The sequence below is a fragment of the Macrotis lagotis genome, chromosome 7 (genome assembly GCF_037893015.1).
Source record: "Macrotis lagotis isolate mMagLag1 chromosome 7, bilby.v1.9.chrom.fasta, whole genome shotgun sequence".
Taxonomy (NCBI): domain Eukaryota; kingdom Metazoa; phylum Chordata; class Mammalia; order Peramelemorphia; family Peramelidae; genus Macrotis; species Macrotis lagotis.
In genome coordinates, this window is record NC_133664.1 from 64,083,184 (window position 1) to 64,110,747 (window position 27,564).

Consider the following 27,564-nt stretch of genomic DNA (forward strand, 5'->3'; position numbering starts at 1 on the left):
GATATGCAAAGGCAATTTAAAGATGAGGAAATAAAAGTGATCCATAGTCATGAAAAAGTGCTCTAAATCACTACTTATAAGAGAAATGCAAATTAAAGCATCTCTGAGATACCACCTCACACCTCTGAGACTGGCTATGATAAGAAAGGACAATGATCAATGTTGGAAGGGATGTAGGAAATCTGGGACACTAACACGTTGTTGGTGGAGCTGTGAACTCATCCAACCTTTCTGGAGAGAAATTTGGAATTACGCCCAAAGGGCAACAAAAAAAATGTGCATCCCCTTTGATCCAGCAATACCACTACTAGGTCTATACACTGAAGAGATAATGAAAAAGGGTAAAAGCATCACTTGTACAAAAATAGTCATAGCAGCCCTATTTGTGGTGGCAAAGAATTGGAAATTAAGTGAATATCCTTCAACTGGAAAATGACTTAACAAACTGTGGTTTGTCTATGTCATGGAACACTATTGTTCTATTAGAAACCAAAAGGGACAGGAATTCAGGGAAGTCTGGAAGGACTTGCATGAACTAATGCTGAGCAAAATGAGCAGAACCAGAAAAACATTTTACACTCTAACAGCAACATGGGAGTGATGACCAACCTTGATGGACTTGCTCATTCCATCAGTGCAAAGATCAGGGACAATTTTGGAGTATCTGTGATGGAGAATACCATCTGTATCCAGAGAAAGAATTGTGTAGTTTGAACAAAGACCAAAGACTATTACCTTTAATTTAGAAAAAAAAAAATTATCTTATTATGTAATTCTGCTATCTCTTATACTTTATTTTTCTCTCTCATCACATTCAACTTAGATCAATGTATACCATGGAAATACTGTAAAGAATAACAGACTGCCTTCTGTGGTGGTGGGGGTGATTAAGAAGATTAGCAGAAAAACTGTAAAACTCAAAATAAATAAAATCTTTAAAAAAAAAAGAAAAATATTAGATTGCCCATGGGTGGGTTGAGATAATATAATAAAAACATAAGTACTACCAAAATTAATTTGCTGTTTCAGGGCCATACCAAAGTAACAAGAATCTACTTTTTAGAGCTAGAAAAAAATAATATCATTCATCTGAAGAAACAAAAGGGCAAGAATATCAAGGTAATCAATTTAAAAAGTGGGACAGAATTAGACTGAGCAATACCAAATCTCAATCTATAGGAGAAAGCTCTGTCAAAAATTTAGTACAGGAAAAGACAGTTTATCAGTTTAACAGATTAGGTATATACATAAAAAAGCAAAACAGTAAGTTATTTAAGGTATGACAAACCCAAACAACTGAAAAACGGTTGGGAATCAATGCTGCCAAAATTAGAAGGAAAGCAGAAAACTGTAAAACAATCTTCACAACTAGGAATTCTGATAAAGGTCTCATTTCTAAAATATACAGAGAATTGCACCAAATATGTAAGGTTGCAAGTCATTTCCCCAACTGATAAATGGTCAAAGGATATAGATAGTTTTCAAATGAAGAAATTAAAGATATATATATATATATATATATATATATATATATATATATATAAAATCATATGAAAAACATTCCAAATCATTACTGATTAGAGAAATTTAAAAAAAACTATGAGGTATCATCTCACACCTATCAGATTGGCTAAGATGACAAAAAAAGAAAATGATCAATATTGGAGGAGCTTGTGGGAAGATTGGGGCATTAATCCATTGTTAGTGGAGTTGTGAAGTGATTCAACCATACTGGAGAGCAATATGGAATTATGCCCCAAGAGCAATAAAACTTCATTCCCTTTTGACCCAGCAATTCCAATTCTATACCCAAAAGAAATCATAAAAAATTGGAAAAGTCCCACATGTTCCAAAATATTCATAGCAGCTCTTTGTAGCGGCAAAGAATTGGAAATTGAGGGGATGCCCATCAATTGGGGAATGGTAAAACAAGTTATGACATGTGAATATTATGGACTATTATTGTTCCATAAGAAACTATAAAGGGTCAGACTCTAGAGAAGCATGGAATGAGTTACAGAATCTGATGTTGAACAAAGAGACCAGAACCAAGAGAACAATTAACACATTAACAACAACACTGTGAGATGATCAACCCTGATGGATTCAGCTGATCTCAGCAGTTCAGAGAACTAGGACAACTGTATTAGACTGTCTATGGACAATACTATCCCATCCAGAGGAAGAAAAACAGAACAAAACCAAAAAATCCTTCAGAATCTGAGAGACACTACGTTCACTTTTAAAAAAAAATAACTCTTATATATTCCTTTCCCCTAATTCTCATTTCTCATACCGAAAATGGCTACTGTAAACATGCTTAACACAAAAGTGTTAATACAATGTTAACGTGTTTATCACTAAGGGGAGGGGGTGGGAAGGGAGGGTGGAAGGTAATTTTGTAACTTAGAGATATACATAGGCATGTGAATGAATGTTAAAATTTCATAACATGTATTTGGAAAAGTAAAAAAAAAATGTTGGAAAAACTGGATAAGTAAAACACAAAACAGCTGAAGACCTACATGAAATGAAAAACTTTAAATGTCTAAAAGAAAAGTTTCCATTTGCTCCTGGAGATAAAACAGAACCTGGAGTAAGATAGATTTCTATACTTCGTTGTGTGTGTCTGTTATTTCCTCCCTGAATCAAGTCTGATGCAATGAGAAAGGTAATGAACACAAAGCAACAGTGATTTTGTAGGATTATTCATTGTGAATGAGATACTGAATGAGCCACCTCTTCCCAGTCAAGCTGTGATCCTAGAGAACTCCAAAGGACTTAGGCTAAAGAACTCTACTCATCCCAGAGACAGAGCTGATGGTGTCTGAATACAGGAGAGAGGTTTCTCTCTTTTTTTAATGGGGGGGGGCAATGTTTTTCATGATTACATTCTTTTTGACCTCTATCAAATAACTTGCTTTCTCAATGAGGAGGAGTAGGGTGGAAAGAAGGGAAAGAATTCAAAACTCAAGGTTTTGAAAGTGAATGTTGAAACCTGTTTTTGCATGTTACCAGGGGGAAAATAAAACAAAATTTTAAAAAAGTAACCATTAGAACTCATTGGAACTGGGACCACTGTGGGGTGGGAGGAGGGTCTGATGTAGTTGACCTACCCTTTATTGTTTGTTTTATTTTTTTTTGCAGGGCAATGGGGTTAAGTGATTTGCCCAAGATCACACAACTAAGTATCAAGCATCTGAGGCTGGATTTGAACTCAGGTCCTCCTGACTCCAGGGAGTCAGGGCCACTAAGTTGCCCCTGAACAGCCCTTTTGAAAATATTACCCCAGCAATTATGAAGATTTCATTGGAGAGTGGAGAAAAGTGAAGCACAGAGACCAATAATTAGAAGGCTACCGAAATAGTGCAGGCCAGTGTTGGAGGAAAGAATTGGGAGTTGAAGGGAAGGGAAAGAACACTGAACCAAATTTATAAAAATTAATCATTCCCCAATTGATGAATACTCAAATGACATGCACAGTTTTCAGAAAAAAATCAAAGCTGTCAATAGTCATATTTAAAAATACTCTAAATCACTATTGATTAGAGGAATGCAAATTACAACAATCCCATGACTATCAGATTGGCTAACATGACAGAAAGAGAAAATGACAAATACTGGAAGGGATGTGGAAGAACAGGGGCACTGATGTCCTATTGGTGGAGCTGTGAACTGATCCAACCATGCTGGAGAAGAATCTGGAGTTGTGCTCATAGGGCTATAAAACTCTGAATACTGAGGAGGCTAGGTGGCGCAGTGGATAAAGCACCAGCCCTGGAGTCAGGAGTACCTGGTTTCAAATTCAGTTTCAGACACTTAATAATTGCCTAGCTGTGTGGCCTTGGGCAAGCCACTTAACCCCATTGTCTTGCAAAAAAAAAAAAAACAACAACTGTATACCTCTAGAGAAAACTGTTGAACTCTAAATGTAGACTAAAGCATTTTTCCACTTTATTTTTCTTGCTTTAAAATTTTTTTCTAACATGGTTAATAAGGAAATATGTTTTACATGTCTTCACATGTATAATAGGTATGGTATTATTCCTTGCCTTCTCAATAGGTTAAGGAGGGACTGGAATGAGAGAACTGAAAATTTTTAAATGAATATTAAAAAAAGAAAAAGAACCAGAATACTGACTGGAACGGTAATCAAAAATTTTGAAACAAAACAATGCTCAATTGTAACTATAGTTAGCACTGTCATTTTAATTACTATTGTCAGGTCCACATTATCCACACAAAGCAGTAGCACAAATAATTCAAAGGAGTATGATCTTCCAAAATATTTATTTTTGCAGCAGGTAAGTCTTCTTTATAGATTTTGAAAGGACAGTACTTCAAATAGTTTATATTTAAATGTTAAGAACACAGCAACTGAATTGATAGAATACTGTGGCCTGGGAATGTGAAGAAAATTAGACTGGGGTAAAACTCTGACTACAGATAAGTCATAATATTGATAATCTTCCCAAAGTAAAACAAAACCAAATCACATCACCATCCTAACTCCTGTGTCTTCACACCTAAAAAGGTGAGGTTGTACTAGATAAAACTTAGGCTTTAGGATTGACTGTACAATCTTTGAAAAAGTTACTCCTTGTGACTTACATTCCTCACAACTTCAGAATTGTTTTAAGAGCAGGTGAAAAACAGGAGTCTTTTTTGGGAGTAGAAATGAAAACAACTGCTAACATGCCTTTATGCATATATGTTCTAATATTGATATTAATTCTAAAGGCACTGGTTCTTAGACTAGTGATATCAAACTTACATAAACAAACAACAAAACACACAAAAACACATTATTTTAGAAAACTACAAATTAATACTATGTTATGTTGTATTTTTATTTCTTAGACATTTTCCAGTGACTCTTTTTTTTTGTTTTTTGTTTTTTTAGGTTTTTTGCAAGGCAAAGGGGGTTAAGTGGCTTACCCAAGGCCACACGGCTAGGTAATTATTAAGTGTCTGAGGCTGGGTTTGAACCCAGGTACTCCTGACTCCAGGGCCCACGCTTTATCCACTGAGCCACCTAGCAGCCCCTCCAGTGACATTTTAATCTGTCTCCTGGGCTTACTCAGGAGTCTGCCACCTCTACTTTAGATAAATGGCTTCCAAACAGTTTTGATTGTGTGTACCCTATTAGTTAAAAAAACTGACAACATAACTCAGTATGTGTATATAAATTTATTAAAAAGCTATATATATGAACTACTGTGCTATTAATTATGCACATTATAAAACAAAAATAGAAATTAATAATGAGATAAAAACAAAAGTACTTGGAAATTGAAGGGATGCCCATCAATCGGAAAATGCCTGAACAAGTAATGATAAATGAATGTTATGGAATACTACTGTTCTATAAGAAACCATGAATGGTTGCTCTAGAGAAGCAAGGAATGACTTAAGGGACCTAATGCTGAGTGAAGGGAGCAGAATCAAGAGAACATTGTACACATTAACAACATTGTGAGTTGAATAACTATGATGGATTCAGCTCCTCTCAGCCGTTCAGAGAGTAGGACAACCCTGAGAGAACTCTTCTGAACAATGCTATCCACATTCAGAGGAAAAAGCAAATGATGGAATCTGAATCCATACTATGTTCACTTTTTAAAAAGTTCTCTTATGTTATTCCTTTCCATCTCATGGTTTTCTTCCTTTCCCCTCAGTCTTAATTCCACTTACACAAAATGACTAATATGTAAATATGTTAAACACAAATGCACTTTTTTCAAACTTTTCACTGCCAAGGAGAGGGGGAAGGGAGGATGTTAGAAAAATATCTAACATAAATTTGCAAATGATTGAATTATGAAAACTCCCATAGCATATAATTGGAAAAACAATAAAATATCAATTAAAAAATGAAATGCCATTTGATCCTAGCGCTAATAAGAAACCAGTGGAGGGGATCAGTCTTGCATTTTAGGAAAATAATTTTGGCTGCTATGATGAAGACTGACTGGAGAGGGGAGGACTTGAGGCAGGAGGGTCAATAAGAAGAATACTGCAATAGTCTTGGTGAAAGGGGTGAGGATCTTAATTATGTTGTTGGTTGTGTGATTAGAAAAAAGGAAACAAATCTGAGATGATACATGCAGATACAAGATGTGGCACCTGCTTGGATATACATGGAGTGACAAATTTAAGATTTTAAGTTATGAACCTGGGTAAGAAATCAGAAAAGCAGCTTCTATTCTCAACCAAATCATCCCCCCAGAAGTGTAATTCTTAATGCAATGGATCGAATTTCAGTCTAATGGCCCTATAAGACTGTAAGAGTGCTCACTCTCTTGGTTCTTTGTGGCCTGCTCAGTTCCCCTCTTCTCTGCACAGGCTTTCTCTCATGATGAGTTGTTTATACCATATGTATCTTGCATGCATAGACAGGTTTACATGTTATGTCCTCCAGTAGAATACAATCTTAATGAGCCTATAGATTATCTCTGCATTTCTTTGCATTACTCAATGCTTAGGGCAAAGCCTCAGGCAGAAGATGTGAAAGGAGAATTATATCAGTCCCCCAAAATCAAATCTTCAAATACATAAGACTTTTAGATAGGGACAGACCTCAAATTTATTTCCCTAAAAATGTACTATACTACAAGTTAAACTGTTTAATGAAATACTTGAGATGAATATTCATATCACTGGTAGAGAGAGGAGAAAAGAGGTATCCTTTTAAACAAACTTAATAGTTGGAAAGAGCTGATAGCAATATAGTGGGCTTTTAAAAAAAAAAAAGCATTACATTTTTTTACTGGTACTGGACTCTCCCTGGAGAGGTTAGTGGTCTGAATTATACTGACCATAAAATATCAGTTCTCTACAAGAACCCTTGACAATTCCCTCTCTTTAAAAGCCTTCTGTTTTAGATTTTTTTTCTTATAAAGATTATTACTTTTTAAATACAGAAAGGAAAAGTTAAAAAAAATAAGGCAAAATAACAAAACAAAAAATCGAATTTGTTACAAAATAAATGTTTATAAAAGAAACTAAACAATAAAAAGGGGGGAATAGCTTTCATCAACATCATAAATTTTAGACTCTCCAAAAGTTTTGAAAGAAAATCAGATATCTAGACTTCCCATTAGAAGCTGGGATTCCATGGAATTTTTTTTTAAACTCAAAAACTTGGAAAACATTACCATATCAAAAAAATTGAGATACAAAGTATGAGGAACCTAAAAAATTGTCATTACATTTATAAATTACAAAAAGGTAGCCTCTAACTCTTAACTGGGATACATTATAAAAACTTCATTATTAAATTAGTCATTTGGAACCTAGAATTCATTTCCTCATTCATTGTGACATATAATGAATTGTATATTTTTTAATTAAAGAAATCTTTATTATGTTGATCTTCAAAAATCAAAAACATAAACTTCGCAAATACTCATTTACAAAACTCAGAGTAAAAGAGTACTGCATATATGAAAGCATGAATCTCATTAGTATATAGATTATAGTTTCCTGAGTTTTAAAAAATAGATATTAAAATTTAGCTTATTAATTCTAACAGTTGTTCCTCTTGTCCCCTTCTCTCCAAACTAATTTATATTCTCTTCTGTGCATTTAAAAAAACGTTTTATTGATGCTCTTTTCTTTATTTTTTCTTTCCCTTTCCACTATCAATACTATCACCCCCATTCTCCAAAATATAAAAAAATAACAACCCAGACCCTTCTTTGCAAAAAATAGCTCAGTTACACAAAACAGATCCTCCATATCCAAAAGTGTCCATCTCATTCTGCATACCAGACCACTTCACAAGAATTTATTTCACCTGCAAAGTACCTGAAATATTTTGTTAAAAACACCTAAGAATCACTGATATATGGGGAAATGAAGTCTGAATCCAATCTGGGATGCAAAGAACACAGTTCACTCTCTCAAGAGTATAAGAAGAATGGAAGTCTGCTACTCCCAGATATCAAAACATAGGAAAGTATTTTCTACATCTGTAGGAAAGAAGGTAACTGTCTAGATTAGAACAACGATTTTTAACCCGGGTTCTGTGAACTTTAAAACCCTTTAGTCTAGAGCAGTTACTCCCCAGGTATTCTGGATTAGGGAATAAATTGCAAACTGGGAAAAGGAGTACCAGGAAGGAAAGGGGCTTTGGGACATAAGGCCCTTCTGCCCATGAATAATTCATTTATTCAATACAATGAGTCACTAATAACCTGTAATAACATCATTCTGATTTCATTGACCTGAAATCACAGTCCATTTTTGATAATTCAGAAATCTACTTTAAGTACATCATATATTTAACTAATTTTATTGCTTCTAGATATGTAAACTACTATTTTGTGTTAAAAAGAAATAATGAGGTTAATGGGACAGGAAGTAGTATTTTTGTAATCAGTTCAAGACAGCAACCAAGTAATTATTTCCAATGAAATATTCATCTTTATTCCCCTATTCTCCACTTTTGTGCACTCCCAAAATACTTCCCTAGGATTTTTAAGCAAAAGACAATTTAGTCCACTTCTCAGTGAGTACTTAATTTGCCATTCAAAGGAGACACTAAAAAACTACCATAGGGTAACATGATCAGAAACCAAAGCTAACAGAATCCTCATGAAAACTTTACTTAACTAAGAACAGAAGATATCTTGCTAAAGAAGTCAACTCATTTAGAATGGATATTAATCATTTAGAAAGTTCACATTTATGTTCTACAAAATGGCCAGTGTTATTTTGTCTTGTATTTGTGCCACTGTATAATAATACATGTTCCAAATATAGGTTCAACGGGCATACTTTACAATAAAGACATGCTTCTAATTCAAGTGCTTGGACATTTATCTTATAATTATAGAACAATTGTAATCTATAGCACATAATTATTCCATTTAACCATTTTCATAATGACTATTTTTAAATTCTTTTAAAAACATTAGTATTTCTTCCAATATCACTGAAGGAGAAAAAAGGTATATAGAAACAACTGTAGAAAAATTAAAGTTCCTAAAACATACCTCCTCTGTTTCCATTTTCTTCATCCTATGAAAGAAAAAGCAAATATAAATAAAGTCTGGTTGCACTACTGTCAATTAAATTGAAAGATTCAGTTTACTTTTACATCAACAGCTCTCCTGTTTTTTTGCATTAATTATATTATACATATATATTATATATATAATTATATATATAATTATATATATAATTATATAAGCTATACTTATAAAACTTTGTAGATTTGCATGTCTTTTAAAAAGTCACCAAAATCATATATTCACAATCAACATGAACTGATATCTGTTTAAAAATTGAATTTCATTTTAAAAAGATATTAGAAAACAAGAGATTAACAATAATAAACTACAACTGGTGCTCATTTATAGACCGCCTTAAAACAGTTCTTAAATGGTGAGTAGTTCACATATTCCTTGTTCTGATTTTAAAATGTACTGTTAGCTTCATCAATTTAGAGTATGGTAGAAACCATCAAATGAGGAGATAAAGGCAGTGAGGAATAAAACTCTGTCCTGCCCTAAAATCCCATTTGTACACTGAGCCAGAATGGCAAACTGGCATGCTGCTTGTTGCTCAATGTCTCTTCCAACACTCCTTTGATCATGTCCACTTAGCCCTTTGAAGGTCACTCCCCCTGGGTGTACCACCCCATCCAGTTCCTGGTGTCTCTTACCCACCATCCAGAAGTCAATGTTTTTCTGAAGGTATTCAGTACCTAGATCCTCATGTCTGGGGACTTAAATTTATGTGCTGCTGTCCCCTCAAATAATCTTTCTTTCTAGTTCATCAACTGCCTCAATTGCAACTTCAGGCCACTTCAGGCACTCATGGAGCATGGTATTTTTGGGTTTTTTGTATTTTTGTTCTTGCTATCATTCACTAGACTTCCCCTTTGACAATCCATTATTCTGAAATTTCTACATCTGATCATTACTCACTTTCTGTCCTTTTATTTCTTGAATATGCCTCATACCCAAGACTGGAAGGATGGTGGAAAGTGAAACAAAGAAGAGGCGTAGGTTCTGGGGAAAAGAACTAGTAGTTTTGGACATGTAGAGTTTGAGAAGTAAGAGTTCAGGAGTTGGAAATGTCTAAAAGGCAATTAAATAATCCAATATGGAATGAAGTTCAGGGTCTTCTGAACCAGGGGATATAGATCTAAGAATCTTTGACATTGAGATGATTATCCTTTCTGAGATGAAAAAATTATCTAAAAAAGGTAGAGGGGGAAAAGGGGGGATTTTGCCTAAGAATCTGAGTTCCTTAACCACAGAACCTTGCCTTATAATTACTTTACTAAGTAAAAGGAATCTATTCACTATGAGCATCCTCTTCTCCCCTACAGTAAATATGAAACCCTCTGACATCTATTCCCATTCTTTTCCCTTCTACTTCAGTCTCTGACGAAGAGGCAATGTGAGGCTTGAGAACAATAAACTTTGGAAAGCTTCTGAGGATCCAAAAGGGAAGAGTGAAAGTCTTAAATCAGTGAGGACCCAGAGGAGATCAGATAAATTTGTAGTGGATCCTATCAACAAAGTTGTATGACTTCTTCAACCCCTCAGCAATCTGTGAATAGGACTGGGCGTGGTACATGGTATGGATAATGTAGTATAGGGCGCCAGTTTGTCATGTCATGAGTAGAGGTAGGACAAAGGACCAAGAAATTCCAAAGTGAAGGACAGTATATGGATGACCTTTTAACTAGAGGGTCAAGATTGGAAAGAAAGTCAGAACAGGTGATAATGGGAGAGATTCCAGTACAGGGAGGATTGTGCAATAAGGTGAGGAAAAGAACAGCTCTAGGAACAAGAAAAAGAAGGATAGGAAAGACCTTCAGTCTTCTTGGTCATTGATGTGGAATATGCATGGAGTGGTGATCAAGGGCATGACAGATTCTGTAAATGGCCGAGAAAGAGTAGAGGAACAGGAAATATTTGAAGGAATGCCAAACTAAGAGGCTGAGTTTGTAAGTGTATGGGGAAAATACAAGCAAGCAAAAAGTCAAACATTTTCAAGTGTGATTCTATCAGATTTGCTTCTCTTTCTGAACACTGTCCAAGAATTTATTATAACTGCAGTTAAAATGACATCCTAAAATTATTAAGTTTAAATAGTTAGATGTTATATTTAACTAGAGTAGATTAAATTTAGAAAAAATGAGAAAAAAAATTTCAAAGTTGGCAAATATAGAGTTGGAATTAAATGTCAGGTCATTGAATTCAACTCCCACCTTTTACAGATGAGGCTAAGAAAGGCAAATAACTTGAACAAACTCATACAGCCCATTAACTAAAACAGGAATCTTGCTGCTGCCAGGACTACTGCTCTCTCAAAATTTTTAAAATAAATTTAAGTTCCTGAATACCTCTAACCACTTCTAAATGATCCGAATGCTAAGTTTAAATTTTGTCTGAAATGGATTTCTAAATTATAAAGATTTTTGACCAATCAATTCTACTTCATTTCTACAATCAATTCTATATCATTTAAGTAAATATTTTATTTCAGTTTTTTAAAGCATCCAAGAGTAGAGAATGCAGCAGAAAGACTAAACTTGAGAAAGAAGAATTACATGGTAAACAGAGATAATTGAGACAAGAATCTTCATAGGGTGATATCCAGATAAAGTGAATTTCAGTAGAGGAGATATTGAATGCTAGCATTAGAGTTATGATCTGGAAATGGCAGAGGAGGGTAATATAGAGTATAACAACCACAATAATCATTATTATTTATTTAGCACTTTAAGGTTTGCATAGTATTTTTAAAATATTAGCTCATTTTATCCAAACAACCCTGGAAAGAGATGCTATTATTATTATTGTTGTTATGATGATGATGATGATGATGATGATGATGATGATGATGATGATGATGATGATTTCCATTTTGCAGTTGAGGAAACTGACTTAGATGACAGTTAAAGGACCTGCCAGAGCCATACAGGTGGTTCATATTTGAATTTTTATCTTCCTAATTTCAGGTCCAGCATTCTTTCTATCTACTACACCATTTAGCTGTTCTATCTAATTTAAGACTACCCCTACCTCTTAGTCCAGTGTACTTCAAAAGATGGCCCAGGACAGTGTCTTCTGGGAATGAGTCAGGTCTCTGCAAAGGCCAGAAAAATAGAAAGAATAGGAGAAGAGGCCCAAGAGGAAATTGGCTGATAAGAAATTGATCATTTCAATGGGATACTGGGGAAGTAGGTACTCTGGTGGTTCACTTAGATGGCAGGGATGATTATGTGTTGTTGGAACCGGGAGAGTAGGCAATGGGACTTTGGTATCAGTAAAATGTCAATGCAGCACTTTCTGCCAGAGGTTGTCTGAAGAATTGTTCTATCAGTAAAGATAGGTAGTGGTCTTTTTTAAGGACTTGACCACATGTTAAGAGTCCTTTTCCTGTAGCTGGTGTCTTAGAAACAAAAAGGATTAATACCTGAGTCTCTGGTATTAGATGAAGGTTTTCTGGTTAAGAGGCAAGTTATCTGAGTGAAGCTTTGGTCCAATCTACTAAGAGAGCATTCAGGCAGCAGTAGTACAAATTACAGAATGTAGGGAGTGTGTATTGGAACTGATTCCAGTACAATGGCTAACTTAAGTCAAATGTTCAAGTCAATAAGTTGTCTGATAAGTGACTCAAGATAAATGAGGTCTTATTCTTTGTGTTTTCTAACAACAAATCTTTATTTTAAACAGCTTAGGCAAAAAATGAATAAATTTTCATGAACTAAAAACAGAAGTTAAATTTCCCTTCCATGAATTAATTCTATGCTCTAACCATATGGACTTGCTTCCCCTCTGTACAGCTGTCACTTTCCTGTCTCTGCAACTCTGACAATGCTTTTTCCCTATATTATGTGAAATACTCCTTCCCTACTCAGTCTTTAAAATCTGAATCAGGAAAGCTTCCTTGATTCCATGTTAGTAATAATATTTTCCCATTTGAACTTTGTAAGACACTTAGCTCACAACTCTATTGTTAATATCCTCTTGGTATTTATTAATAAATTCTAATGTTATTTTTGTGGGTCACAGCTCCTTACTATCCTATGCTCTAAATTCTACAGGGCAAGGGCTTTATCTTATTTAAACTCTGCATTCCTCCATCTGTACTATTGTAAAACTTGTTTGGACAGAGTATCTATAATCATTGAACATTAAGTTGAAATTTCAATATTGTAATTTCCTAGAATAATAATATTTCTTTTTTTTAACTCTGGTGACATTTTTATAGATACAAATCTATCTATCTAACTATCCATGTATCTCTCTCTCTCTCTCTCTACATATATATATATATATATATATATACATATACATATACATATACATATACATATATATCATCATGCAGATATACAATAAAAATTCAATAAAATATATTATCAAGTGCATCTGCTTATTATATTTAAAATAGTGTAACACATTAACCCCTTCTGGTAGATGCAAGTACCATATAGAAATTAATATCCCTTAATCTCAATGCCAATCAAAGATACTTTACAAGTTAACCTGGAAGCATGAAGGATCCCTAACTATGATTCAGCAGTTTTAGAAGCAGCTGTCATCCCACTACTCTAAGAAAAAAGACAATTAGAGTTAGCTCAGACTCTTCCAAAGTGCTTTAATACTCCCAATGCAGATTCCCTCAAGAACCAATCAACAAAAGTATAAATTATAAAGAATCTGTACTAAAAAAAAATCACCATTAAGGATATCATCAAAATTGTCTAAAGTCAGTTTCCACACTATTATTTTAAATCACTATTAGTAAAGCAGGGTGAAAATACTAACTAGGGTACACTACTGCTATAATAATCCACTTTAATAATGAGCTATCTTTTAGGATTTAACATACTACTCCAGTGCTTCTAGATGAGACAGATATGACTCCAGGTTCTTGAAACTTTAGTTTCAAGGTTAAACTTTGGCAGGCATTATAACAGTCTGGAAAAAATTCAAATAAGGCTTCAGTGACAGGTCATGTCTTCTGGCTGAGCACCAGGCTGGCTAAATAAAAAAAAAATGCTCATCACTAGGGTTTGTCATTATATGATACTCATTTTGGTCATGGTACCATTATTATTATTATATCTCCAAAAATTAATATTTTCTGATTCAAAGTTTTTAATTTCAGCATAACTAATTCAATATTTTCCAAGAACCCCAGTTGGCTAGGAATAATGGAAACTAAATACTAGAAAAGGAAGAATGAGGTACAGGAGGTCCTGCAGGAAAAAAGATATTAGGAAATTCAGTAAAATCCTTAACAGAAGCATAAAAGTTCACTTAGGAGCAGAGATAAATCCAAATATTTAAGCTACAATATATATGCTTTACTAGGTAACTAGAAGCACTCAAGTTTTGTTACTGATACAAAATTCATATATGAATAAAATTCAAATTGTAGAAACAGACAATAATGGACATAAAAACAAATGAGAAAGAAAATAAACAGAGAAGGCATTAAATATAGAAAAGTGAAGTTACTTTTTAAAACTGTATATACTGAAATCTAGTTATTTCTCTCTTACCTTACAGGAAAAATGAATAGCAGATTCTGGGGGATAGACAATAAAATGCCTTAATGTAAAACCAAAGCCTTGAGATGTTCTCTTCAACATAACCGTTTTCGGACCTGGCCAAGAAAACGTTTCATCTTCACATGGCGATACTGCTTCACTTTGATCTTTTCCATCTTTATTTTTTGTTACCTAAATGAATGAAGATAAAGAAAATTTCGTTTTACTAATATAATTTTGAAACACTTTTAAACATCACAACTGGGGGTGGCTAGGTGGCATAGTGCATAAAGCACCAGCCTTGGAATCAGGAGTACCTGGGTTCAAATCTGGTCTCAGACACTTAATGATTACCTAGCTGTGTGACCTTGGGCAAGCCACTTAACCCCATTTGCCTTGCAACAAAAAAACCCTAAAAATAAATAAACAAACAAACAAATATCACAACTGAATTATATCCAAATTCTTTCACCTAAAAATAATCAGCAAAGCATTGAAACACTACGACAAAACAATTTCTATAAGTTCTTCAAGGCTTTCAAGTAAACCTCAAGTAACAGCTAATTAAGATATTTTTTAAAATATTGAAATTAAAAATACAATCTTGGATGTATTGAGATAAATGGCTAGTCATTACTGATACATTGTAACAAAGTACATAGCCTTCCAAAATCAACCTCCTTTTTTGCTAAGATCAACAAATAACAACTTTATCAATCAGTGACATATACCATTCATTTAGTCATTAGAGCATGGCCTAACTAAAAAAGAAAATAAGAACTGACTCAAACTATAATCAACACATAATATTTGTCCCCAAGAATTACAAGAGAAAAAAATTTTCCCTATGCAAGCTATGTTTTTTTTTTGTTTTAATTTTTGCAAGGCAATGGGGTTAAGTGGCTTGCCCAAAGCCATACAGCTAAGTAATTATTAAGTGTCTAAGGCCGGATTTGAACTCAGGTCCTCCTGACTCCAGGGCTGGTGCTCTATCCACTGTGCCACCTAGCTGCCCCTAACCTATGGTTTTTAATAGGAGCTAAGCAATTGAATACTTCACTAACACTAAATTTTCTCTTCCCTTTCTATAAGTCTTTTCTTCAAATGAATCATTTCTTATAAATTGCACTTTTTACAAAATTCTGAAAAGTTTTAACTACTTCCAATATTGAAGGATTCTATTAGTGTTCATATTTAAGAATAAATGAAATGAGGGCAGCTGGGGTGCAGTGGATACAGCACCAGCCTTGAAGTCAGGAGGACCTGAGTTAAAATCTGGTCTCAGACACCTTATTAAGTAATTATTATTATTACCTAGCTGTGTGACCTTAGGCAAGTCACTTAATCCCACTGCCTTGCAAAAATAAAAAAAATTAAAAAATCAAGTCATCCAAAAGATAAGCTGATTTCTAAAGATACCCAGCATACTGACACAAATAGAGCAACCACAGATTAAGTAGGTACAAATCAAACCAAGAGTTCACCCCATAAAAAATTGTTTGCCTTCTAAGTTGTTAAACTTTATTTATATTTCACCAAAATTAAAAAGTATTACATGACAAATTATTGCAATAAAACTAATTTCTTAAATAATAATGAAAAAATTGGCACAGGTCAAATTCATGATATGATCTGAATGAAAAGAACTCTATAAAAGATTCTGATAGTATTTCCATTATCTAACCTCTCATAAGGGAATTAAGTTGATTAAGCAACAAAATTTATGTTTTAACTAACAAAAGTATACTCAATAATTAGATAGCTTTTATAAATTATCTCAATTGGCTAAAGAGTAAGAGAATAAAAGATCTCATTGTGTTTTCTGTGTTACTTATAGAAAAATCTGATTAACTAAGACACAAAATACTTAGATTTTCCTTCAAAATAAAATTCATGAACATGTTGAAATTATACAATTTTAAAGATTTAACAGAAATAACCCATTTTGTGACCTTTTAAATCCTGATTCAGGCATATGTGTTTATGATTATCATAGAGGATATTCAAAAGATTCCAAAAGGAAAAAACAAATTGGAATAAACCATGTCTTCCAGATACTGACCTAAAAATGAGACCAAAATTACTCGAAAGAGTATGGCTTGACACAGACACAGACACACAGACACACAGACACACAGACACACAGACACACAGACACACAGACACACACACACACAAACACACACAGGAATTCTCATCATCTACATTATGATGAACAGTGCATTAATGAATATTGTGCACAGAAAGAAAGCAAGGTATTTGAGAAATACACTTGAGAAACTGTGCAATTATATCTGAAATACTGCATTATTTTAATGAGCTCAACTTTCTCCTTTAAGAAAAGGCTCATTTTTTTTCATACCAATATTCTTTGAGCAAAATTTTCTGGATGCAAGTAATGTAACAAGAGTCTTCTGGTTATCCAACAATCAACCCAGAACAGTGCAGGAAAAACAATGTAACAGATATTATCAGGAAGATGGTAGGCCAGGCATATAGCAGTGAGTGTGAAATATCTATCTCACCCAGTTAGACAGACAGACTGACAGATTAATAGAGATCTATCTTCTCTACTTTATCTCCAAGCAAGGCAGTCATCAGCTGGGTTGGCTATCACAGAGTATCTCACTTCTAGAAGGCCTGAAAAGGAGGTTCCCTGGGATGTAAAGAAATTCAGCCACCTGACAGAGAGCCTTGCACATCTACAGGTATGTAATGACTTCTTGTTATATTACAGTAAACAAGGTACAAATTAGGACCTCAACAACAATAACAAAGCCCACCTCTCTGAGAGTAAGGAAGAAGGGAACAGAAAAGGCAGCACCTGCAGGACCTGAGGTCAGAGGCAGAGATGGTGGAAAGACCTGCACAGACAGGGGTTCAGATGTACAAATGTACACAGAACAGGAAAGCAAGTGACAGTCTGGGATCCAGTGTGGGTGAAGCATAAGATGCTTTGAAAAGGTAGATCTGGACTTAAGGGACAATTGAGCTGGAAAGATCAGAGGTGGCTCTGCCAATGGTGGCCTCTTCGAAGGGCAGCTGAAGTTCAGATTTTGCTGTTGGCAAGCAATGAGAGACCAGAGGATATTTCTGAGGAAGGGGTGCACATGGTCAGAAATATGTACATCAAGTGCACTAATTACTATTCAATAAAATTAAAAAACACTAATAATAGCAATAGGATGAATGAAATTATAGGGATAAAATGAAGGCTAGTTTTTCCTCACTTTGCCTTTTTGCTGATGACTTGATAGTTTACTGAGAAAATTCCAGAGAATCAGCAAATAGACTAATTAGGAAAAAGAGCTTTAGTACAGTTTCAAACTATAAGATTAACCACAAAAATTAATTTTTTTAATATATATATATATCAACAAAATCCAGGAGGGGAAAGTGAGAGGGTGGAAGAAAAGGAACAGAATGTTTATTCAACCCCTCCTAAGCTCCAGGCATGATACAAAACACTGTACAAATATTACTGGGTCTTCACTCCACCCTAGGCTAGCATTATTGGTTCAATTTGATGGTTAAGAAAACTAAGGTAGATAGAGGCTATAGGAGGAATCTCCACAGGCTTCACAGAGGAGGTGGAATCGAACCCATGAAGAAGACTAACAGTGAAGGGGGTGGCACCTTAGGGATGGGGAGAAGAGAGCAGGAAAAAAAGCTAAAATATCGAGTAGAGGGGAAACCTTGTCTAACATGCTTGGAACAGGACACAGAAAGGAGTAGCTTCATTCAGCCTGAAGAGAAGACAGAAAAAGAATAGCTCTATTTATACACAGAGGTGTATGAGTGACACATTCTGTGTGTAACAGAGTTGTGCCTACTTTTATTTTTTTTAACAAAATCAGCTTGTATCCTTTCCTGTGGTTTCTTTTGATCTCAATTTCAATCAAATGACCTTCCACAGTTGTCAGAAAAGCAAATTTTAGTATCTAGTAATTTAATTTCTATTATTTTTTCCTCTTACAAGCACACTGGTGATGAATCCTGTTCTACTTACTGGAGTTATTCATTTTTAAGATATCCTCTCTAGGGGCAATTAGGTGGTTCAGTGGATAGAGCATCAGCCCTGGAGTCAGGAGGACCTAAGTTCAAATCTGGTCTTAGACATTTAATAATTACTTAGCTGTGTAATTTTAGGCACGTCCCTTAACCCCACTGCCTTAAGTAAAGTAAAAAAAAAAAGATATCCTCTCTAAGAGGAAATAGGATCAAGTGTTCAAGAATGCTAGATATGAATTCAGAGAACCAGAGTGTAAATTCTTATTTGTGTGACCTTGGGCATGACATTTTTATCAGTAGCTTCAATGAAGACAAAAATGTTAGGTACACATCAAATTTGCTGCTAACTTATCAAATTTGACAAAGTAAGCCAGATCTGTACTGTCCCTTTCAATTCTAAATCTACAATCCTGTGATTCAAAAAACTTTTGGGCTATTATGTTGGGTCAACATAATAAGCAGGATGAAATTCAATAGGGACAAATGGAAAAGCCCTCTAGTTGAGTTACAAAGTACAAGAGAATGGAGACATGACTGGACAGAAGTTCATCTAAAAAAGGGCTATGGGTTTGGAAAACTCCAAGATTTATCATTAAGTTAACAATGATATGGTTATAGTCAGAGGATAAAATGGTAAAAAGGTTAAAAAAAAAACCTTCTCTACAGAGAGAGAAGGTCTTGACTGGTTCTAGATGCCACATGTAGGGAAAGACATAGTTCAGTGAGAATGCACATCAAAGAGAACACCCAAGACAGGAGGAAGACAATAAACCATATACTATACTATGGTTAAAGGATATTTAGCCCTGCGAAGAAAAGTTGAAAAGTCTTAAGAGGGACTTGAAAAATGTTCTCAGAAAAAAACAAAAAGAAAAAAAGAAAAAACAAAGAAAAATGTTCTCAGAAAGCAGAAGGATTATCATATAAAAGAGGGAAAGAGTCTTAATTAGGAATACAGGTTCCTGGAGCAAATTAATTTTGGCTGTTAAAAGAGAGTAGAATTAAAAAGAGACTACAGATTTTAAGATAATTGGTATCCATATGTTAAGATTCTTGGTCACAGCTCCAATGGAAGTTTAGATTCCTGAGAGAAAAAAAAAATGAGTAGAAAGTGTACTGGTACTAGAAGACAAGTTGTGCAGATCCACAAGAAGAGAAGAGAGAAATGAATATGGTAATGCTCCCTATCTGCTGCCTCTGCCTATATCCATCTTTTCTCGGGGATCAGAGGAACTGATTATTCTGTGGGAGTCATGGGCCAGATTCTCTGAAAGAAAGCTTCTCAATCTGGGTTCCCTCACTTATTCTGAAAACTGATGATAGATCAGTGACATACTTTTCTGTAAATCTAAAATGAAAAGAGGACACATTGATTCCAAGACATCACTACTGGGGGGGGGGGGGGCTCCCAGAGGTGTAGCCTGAGGGAACCCAGACAGTGCTGTTGTTTCCAAGACTCCCCCCATCAAGTTCAGAGCACAGGTTTCTAGTCCCAGCAGAACTACTTGAGGTTCAGCCAATTACCCATTCTAGGGCAAGAGGGAGGAAGGGGTAGAAGAAGAAGTAGGAAGCACAGTAATATCTATTTCCAACCTCTGAGCACTTGCATGAGCTGTCCACCTTTTATGGAATGGTCTCTACTAATTCTTCTCAGGATTCTTTTCCTCTTTTAAGACTCAGTTCACATGTCATGTCACCTTCTCTAGAAAGCAGAGTTAATTCTGTCTTCCTTTGCAAATAGAATTTACTTTGTTTTTTTCAATGTTGTATCCTCTACTTCTCCAACAGAATGAGGACCCAGTGGTCAGGGACTATTTCCTATTTGTCTTTGTAACCTCGGTATTTAACATATTAGCTTGTTGATAGTAAAATTTCAATTGATTTGAAATGAGGAAAGGAGGAAGGTTTCAATATCTGTCAATAAGAATAATGATAAATCTGAGAAGATGAAGAGAATTCCTATGTAACAGTGAGGACCCCAATTGAAATTGCATTAAAATTAATTTGCAGTGGATAAAGTTTAAGTTTTCAGCAACTTGGGGAATAACACTAAGAAGGCAAATGATGACAGTGTTCTAAGGGAAGACTGGCAAGCGAATAGTAGAAGGAAAAGGACTCAAGGGATTCTAAAGGTGATAGAGAGTATGCATAAGTTAACTGGTTAACAACGATAGGATCAAGAGGGAAAGAACAATCAGAGTAGAGGAAATGTACTAGGAAAATAAGCTGGAATCTTATTCTAAACCTGCTGAGCAGGAGATTTGACTAAGAGTAGAATGGTTTTGAGCAGCGATAAGATGCAAGGTTTGATCCCTCATTGGATAGTTGAGGCAAAATAAAAATAGTTCACAGAAATTAAAAAAGGATGGTGAACTGGAAGACTAGGCTATTTAAAGGAATAATCTATCTTAATCCTCAAATATGAGGGCAAGGATTGGGTATAGAAAGTCTTTAAGTTCTATTTTGGGAGGAAGAGATCCTAAAAATTGGTTAATGATAGCAAAAAAGACCCAGAATAGTATGAAAACAGTGAATGGAATGAACTGCTAAGAGGTTACAATCTGATGGCAAGAAACAACAGGTCAAGAAGTACCAGAAGGGGGAAAAGAAACAAGTCAAGTACTAGTAAGTGACTGGAGATTAAGTGCCTTTCAAAGTGAAATGTCTTGAAAGGCAACAAGATGGGAAAAAATATAAGAGATATAGCATCAAGTGCAATTTATTAATAATAGGGAAGAAGTTCCAGAAACACAGAAAAAGTCAAAAGAATATAGTAACTAGAAAAAGACTGTTTAGTCATTTTTCTGATCTGATACTCTGTTACCACATTTGGGATTTTCTTGGCAAAGATGTAGAAGTAACTTGCCATTTCCTTTTCTAACTCATTTTACAAATAAGGAAACTAAGGTTAACAGGGTAAATTGATTCATCCAGGATCACACAGCCAGGAAATATCTAAGGCCAGATCTCAACTGAGGAAGGTGAGTCTTCCTAACTCCAGGCCTGGTGCTCTATCCACTATGCCACCTAGTGACAATTCTGAAAGAATCAATAATCAAATACCAAGCATTTATAATCTTCATAATTGTAATAAGCATTAATAGCAGAGGTAAATAAAAATCGAAGTGTTAACGAAAAATCAAAAATTCATTTTTCTTCATTTTATCTATATTCTCATATCAACCTTTTCTTACTGCTAGCAGGTAGTAAAATATGTGCATAGTTACATTTCCCCTACTTGTCCATTGGTGCAGGTAATCCTCAAAGATAAATTTCCCTCAAAAATGTAACTAACTACACTCATTAGTATTTGTACTTTGATCGGGGACATTAAAACTTGCTAATACTTTGAGCTCCTATAAACCAGTGAAGATGAAAACCACAAACAGGAACTTTTATTTTGATTAGAGGATGAGAGTTAAATTAAGTTGCTTTTTCTTTTTGAACTTTAATTTTTTTCCTATAACCGATATCTTAAGAAAAGTTTCTCACTACTGAATTATATGCTTTAAGTCATAATATAGAAATCTAAACTATGATTATGTTTGGCTTTAAAGAAATATAACAAACATTATTTATAGAAGATTAATGCTAGAATTATATATATATATATATATATATATATATATATATATATATATTTATTCCTCATAATGAAAATAGCTTAGGAATACAAAGTTTGAAAATAAGGTGAGGTTGAGAGGGCTGAAGTTTGTTCAACTTATTTGTAACAGACACAAAATTACAGCATTCATTCACAATTAAAAACACCCAAATGTTCTTTGTATGCACTGTTGTAAAAATGTCCACAAAGAGAAAACATATTTGTGGTTTTTGCCCTTTCCAACTTGTGTCTGATTTGTAACTTCTCAAGGTAGTAATAACATGTTTTAGTATGTATGTATGCACACACATAGACATACATATACACACACATCTAAATGATTAAACTTGAGTTAATCATTTACTGCATTAATGTATTTTTTATCTTTTATTTGTTTTTTAGGTTTTTACAAGGCAAATGGGGTTAAGTGGTTTGCCCAAGACCACACAGCTAGGTAATTATTAAGTGTCTGAGGCCAGATTTGAACTCAGGTACTCCTGACTCCAGGGCCAGTGCTCTATCCACTGTGCCACCTAGCCACCCCTATTGCATTATTTTAATAATGTGCTAAGTCAGTAATTACCTATGACACTGATTGCCAATTTAGAGTGTAGAAAGATCAAGCCTAGTCCCATAATCCTGGTAAATTACCCTTAGACACTATGTCTACAAATCAGGTGGCACAGTTTCCCATCACTAAGGAGCTATGTGGTCTTAGCCAAGTAACTCAGCTTTTCTGGGCAAGTTTTTCCATCTATAAAAATGAGGGAGTTGAACTAAATGATGTCTAAGGTATCTCTCATTTGCAATAGTCTAACTAACATATTATGAGTGAGTATTGCTTTAGCTCACAATTTCATGCGCCAATACTGCCATAAATTCAAACCCAGCAGATTACAAGTTATTGCCACAATGACATGTGCCACAATGAAACATAATTATATTAAAATAACAAATATTTAGCCAAGTACAAATTACTGATATTTTCATGAATTTTAAAAGACAAGTATAATTCAGAACAAGATTTAAAGAAATACAAAGAGTGAAATTTAGTACCTTTTACACTGAATTCTATTTTAAATTTCTATTTATTTAATCAGGGCAATGCTGGAAGCAATTACTGTGATATACACATAGTCACACATGCATGGAAGCACATATACACACAAAATGTACATGTACCTTGAGAAGTTACAGATCAGATACAAAATGTCCATGATCATACAATTCTTTATTTTTGATGCCTGTCAAGTTCATAATCCTGAAAGAAAATTTTAAAAACTTAATATTTACTTTCTTTTTTCTCATTCCCCTTTAAAAGGACTCTGTCTAACTCTCAACCTTTCTTTTAAAGTGATTTGAGCATCAGGAAGCCTGTATAAATTAATCAACACAGAGCCTGGTAAATTCTGAATTCAAGTCATCTTTCTACTACTTTACTTACATCTCTCTACTTACTTTACTTACTATGTCAATTTGAGAAACTTTAAATTCTTAGTTATAATTTTATCTTTATCAGTGATAAGTGAATAAAACCTACAAAAAGCCCAAGATTGCTACTAGTCTCAAATGTGATAAAAGGATGCAATAAAGAAGCTATTCTTGTTAATCCCATCCCCTCTCGTTTTTTACATTTGCAACTTCAATCAAGAGAAACCCATCTTTGACTTCTCCCCAATGCCTACAAGCAAGCAAGCATCCTTAAAAAACTCCAAAACCTTCACTAGACCTCAGAGAATGGGGACACACAGACATATACACACCTGGCTATATAACTCTTTCTCAAATTCCTATATGTAGCCATCTATATTTGCTGCCTTAACTTCCTCTCCTCTCACTCACTCCTCAATCCTTTGCAGTCTGGCTTCTGACCTCATTACTCAATTCAAACTCCTTTTTCCAAAGTTGCCACTGATCTTTCCATTGCCAAATCTGATAACCTTTCCACAATTCTTGTCATTCCTGACCTCTGATACATTCAGTTGACAATGCTAACCACACTCTTCTTCTTGAATATTATCTTCTCTTGGTTTTTGTGACAATACTCTCTCCTGGTACTCTTTTACTTATCTGACCATTCCTTCTCCATCTGCCCTGCTATCTCATAATCCATATCAGGCTCCCTACCTGGGAATATTTCTCAAGGTTCTGCCCTAGCCCTTCTTTTTTCCTCCCTCTACATCCTTTCTCTTGGAAAACTCAATGGTACTGGTTTAATCATCTTGATGAGATCACTCACAAAATCTATCCATCTCATTCTTTTCTCCCAGAGTTTCAGTTTTACATCATCAATTGTCTGACACTTCCGCAGATTCCCAAAAACATCTCAAACTCAATATGTCCAAGGCAAAATTTGTTCTTTTCCTCCCAAACCCTCAGTTCTTCCAAATTTACCTATTTTTGATGAAGGGACCATCATCTTTCCTATATTTGAGGTCTGTAGTCTCAGGATTCTTCTGGACTTCTCACTCTCCAAACAAAGGTAAAATCTTGCTGTCTCCACCACCACAACATCCTCTGCCTTCAAGTCCTCTCTATTTATATCTACAACTTTAGTTCACAGAGCCTCAGAGATTTAAACACACACCATGTTCTGTTAAACACATCATGCAATAGACTGGTAGAAAGGCAGGTATAAATCCATTTTAGGGAAACACTAGAAGAGCACAGGAGATGCTTAAGTGAAAGTTTTAAATTTTTATTAACCCTGTCTTTGCTTTTCTCCTATTTTCTACTCTCTTAATTCATTAGCTTCCTCTTCATCTCTATTTTCAAGTTCTATTCATACCAGTATTATTCATCGTTATTTTAAAATATTGTCCAGCTTTCTAGAAGCTATCTTTGTGTCCCAGGACTTTACAATAGTAGATATCTAATAGATTACTACTGAATTGAATTCAACGAGTCCCATGACTGAGATTCAAACTAAGAAGGTTGTTGGTTTCTTCTCTGTAACTTTTTTGAATCTGCAGTATAGGTTATAAGAGCTGAATTTTGACCTAAGTTCTCATTCACTCTAAGGAAGAAATTTGCAAGTTATGAAACCTGTAACTTAAATTAAAAGAGACAAGGTTAACTAGTCCAACTGTACACTGTATCTGAACAAAAATCTTCTCTACAACATCCCCTCAAAGGACCATCTACAATCCATATAATGTCCCAAATTGATGAGGAACTCAGCATTCTATTTCTGAACAGGTCTAATGATCAAAGATGTTAAATTTAGAGTTCAAATTATATTTGGAATAATCCCTTGGATATCATATGATTCTGCTAGTTCATTTACTTCTCATTTTTCCCATAATGATGTTACCTATCCAATTTTAACCTTGAGAGCCAAGATTTGAAAACTCCCCCTTTTGCAAACAGGTTCCATAATTCAAGGAAGTAACAGCCAGTTTGCTCATATACTAACTCACTGGACTTCTGAAAGGAAAAGAACTTCTCTCTATAGATGGAGAAATCAAAGATCTCAAGTAACTAACATTACCATTCAAAAGACCTGGAAGGATTCCTTGAACATTTTGAACAGGAAATAGGAATGTTGTGGAAGGGGGGACCAGGAGACATGAGCTTTGAACGAGGAAGTTACTACAGGAAAGAGGGGTTCTCCAGAGATGGTGGGCTCCTAAAGACCACGCCAGTCTATGCCAGACCACATTATTCTTTCTCTACCACTTTATTCACATCTGTGAAATAGGTAAGGCATTATAATCTTCATTTCATAGAAGATTAAACTGAGGTTCATGGATAGCATTCATGTTCTGGATTGCACAGCCACTAATTGGGGGTGAGGGTGGGGAGAGGGAAAGGGAATGAATGATAGGGAGGGCTCCCATTTGAAAAGTTAGACCAGGCTTGTTGCTTGACCTCAGAGGATACAATAACAGCAAAAGAGTGAAGATGAAAAAAAGGCAAATTGACAGTCGATTCCAGGAAAAAAATATTGAGTAATTATAGCTATCCATAAGTGAAATCAGTAGAGGACCTCCCCTGAGAGCCACAGTCCTTTCCTCCCTGCCCCGCCTCCACTTCACAGATAGTGTAGCAGTTAGAATTAAGAGACCTATAAGTAAGATCTCCTCTTATACTAAGATCAGGCAAGATGACATAATGCCAAGTATATTAACTTCCTACATGATCCCAAGCTTACTGAGTCACTGACCAGCTTCCTGAATTTATTTCAAACAAACATTTCCTCCTAGGATTGGTCAAGCTCAAGAAATACCAAGGTTACTGACTCTTCTTTCAGATGACAAAAGACAGATGAGTTTAGAAGTTAAATAAAATAGCAGAAATCAAAGAAATCTAGATATATTGCTATAACTTATTATAACCCCCAAAATAAAAGTTCAAAATGCATCAGCTTCTATTTTTGTTTCACTATGAAATTTACATTTTAAGTTAATGGCAACATCTATCTTGTCCCATTCTTCTAAATTGCTATTCAAAATCCATTATTTTATTTCTGTAATGTAAATCCATTAGTGAAAAAACTAGAAAGTATACTGGCGGATCAATCTTGAGCTGGCAGGATAGACTGGACAGCCTTTTCTCATCTCTAATTTCTATGATTCATTAGTCTTTTGTGCCCAACCCACACTTTAACAATATTTCTTTCTCCTCTCCACAAAATGGAGACTGTTAATGGAACAAAAATGAACTAAACATCAAAAGATGCAGTTATTTATCTCAATTACAACAACAAAAGCAGTCATAGCTGAAGTGAAAAACAAAAAAATATATATAATTCAACTTTTAGCCTAAATTTCATACATGATCTTTAATCATATTGTATAATAGTTAAACTTTGATTTTCTTTTCAAGTCTGAAAATGCAGAATTTTATAATAGAAAAATAGGTAAGAAAATGATTTATAAATTTCAAGATACTGAGCCAGGTCAAATTATAATTATTTGAACATAAATTATTATATAGGTTTCTATTCTTTAGAAGAATACACTGTGCATATTATTTCTGACTTATAAAAGCAATTTGGATTAGAAATACTGTGCGTATTATTTATTGAGGAATACTGGGGGAGGGAGAGAAGAATAAAACAGTCCATTAGATGAGTCCAATTACTTCAGATAATTCAAAAACAACTGAGTTATAAATGAAACTGTAGCCAGTACTTTTTTCCTTTTAGATCTCACCAAAATGCTACAATAACTGCATTTTCTCACAAGTGATTAAATTACAAATCATAAATCATTTTAAAATAATTTATTTTTTATTTTTAAATGAAAAAAGCCTAAGTTCCAATAGTTTAAAAACTGACTGATTATAGAATTACCTACTTCACGAAAAAAAACTATTTATTGACTACTCATTAAGTACATCAGTTTTGCTTTTTAAAAATGGTAAATTGTATCTCCCCTCCCCCACCAACTACAGCTCTACTAATAAGGTCTCTTTTCTA

The 27,564-nt window shown here is 34.5% G+C and overlaps 1 protein-coding gene and 1 long non-coding RNA gene across 11 annotated transcripts in view; one reads left to right on the forward strand and one right to left on the reverse strand.

Moving 5' to 3' along the window:
- The window catches only part of ARHGAP21 (Rho GTPase activating protein 21), a 153,727-nt gene that overhangs the window by 75,724 nt on the left and 50,439 nt on the right, over positions 1–27,564 (reverse strand). For 5 of the 9 annotated variants that reach the window (XM_074193012.1, XM_074193016.1, XM_074193013.1 and 2 more), the window contains 2 exons: positions 14,540–14,719; positions 9,000–9,024 (listed from right to left, as the gene is read on the reverse strand). In XM_074193012.1, coding sequence (XP_074049113.1) covers positions 9,000–9,024; positions 14,540–14,719 — 205 coding nt within the window. Of the gene's footprint in view, positions 1–8,999; positions 9,025–12,047; positions 12,112–14,539; positions 14,720–23,324; positions 26,939–27,564 lie in introns of those variants that run through there. The other 4 variants (XM_074193017.1, XM_074193018.1, XM_074193015.1 and 1 more) reach the window with 3 other exon arrangements.
- Positions 1–27,564, forward strand: part of LOC141492588 (uncharacterized) — a 69,492-nt gene that overhangs the window by 7,970 nt on the left and 33,958 nt on the right. Inside the window, exon 2 of one of the 2 annotated variants that reach the window (XR_012469976.1) lies at positions 17,114–17,235. This is a non-coding gene — a long non-coding RNA (uncharacterized LOC141492588). The remainder of the gene's footprint in view (positions 1–17,113; positions 17,236–27,564) is intronic. The other variant, XR_012469975.1, reaches the window with a different exon arrangement.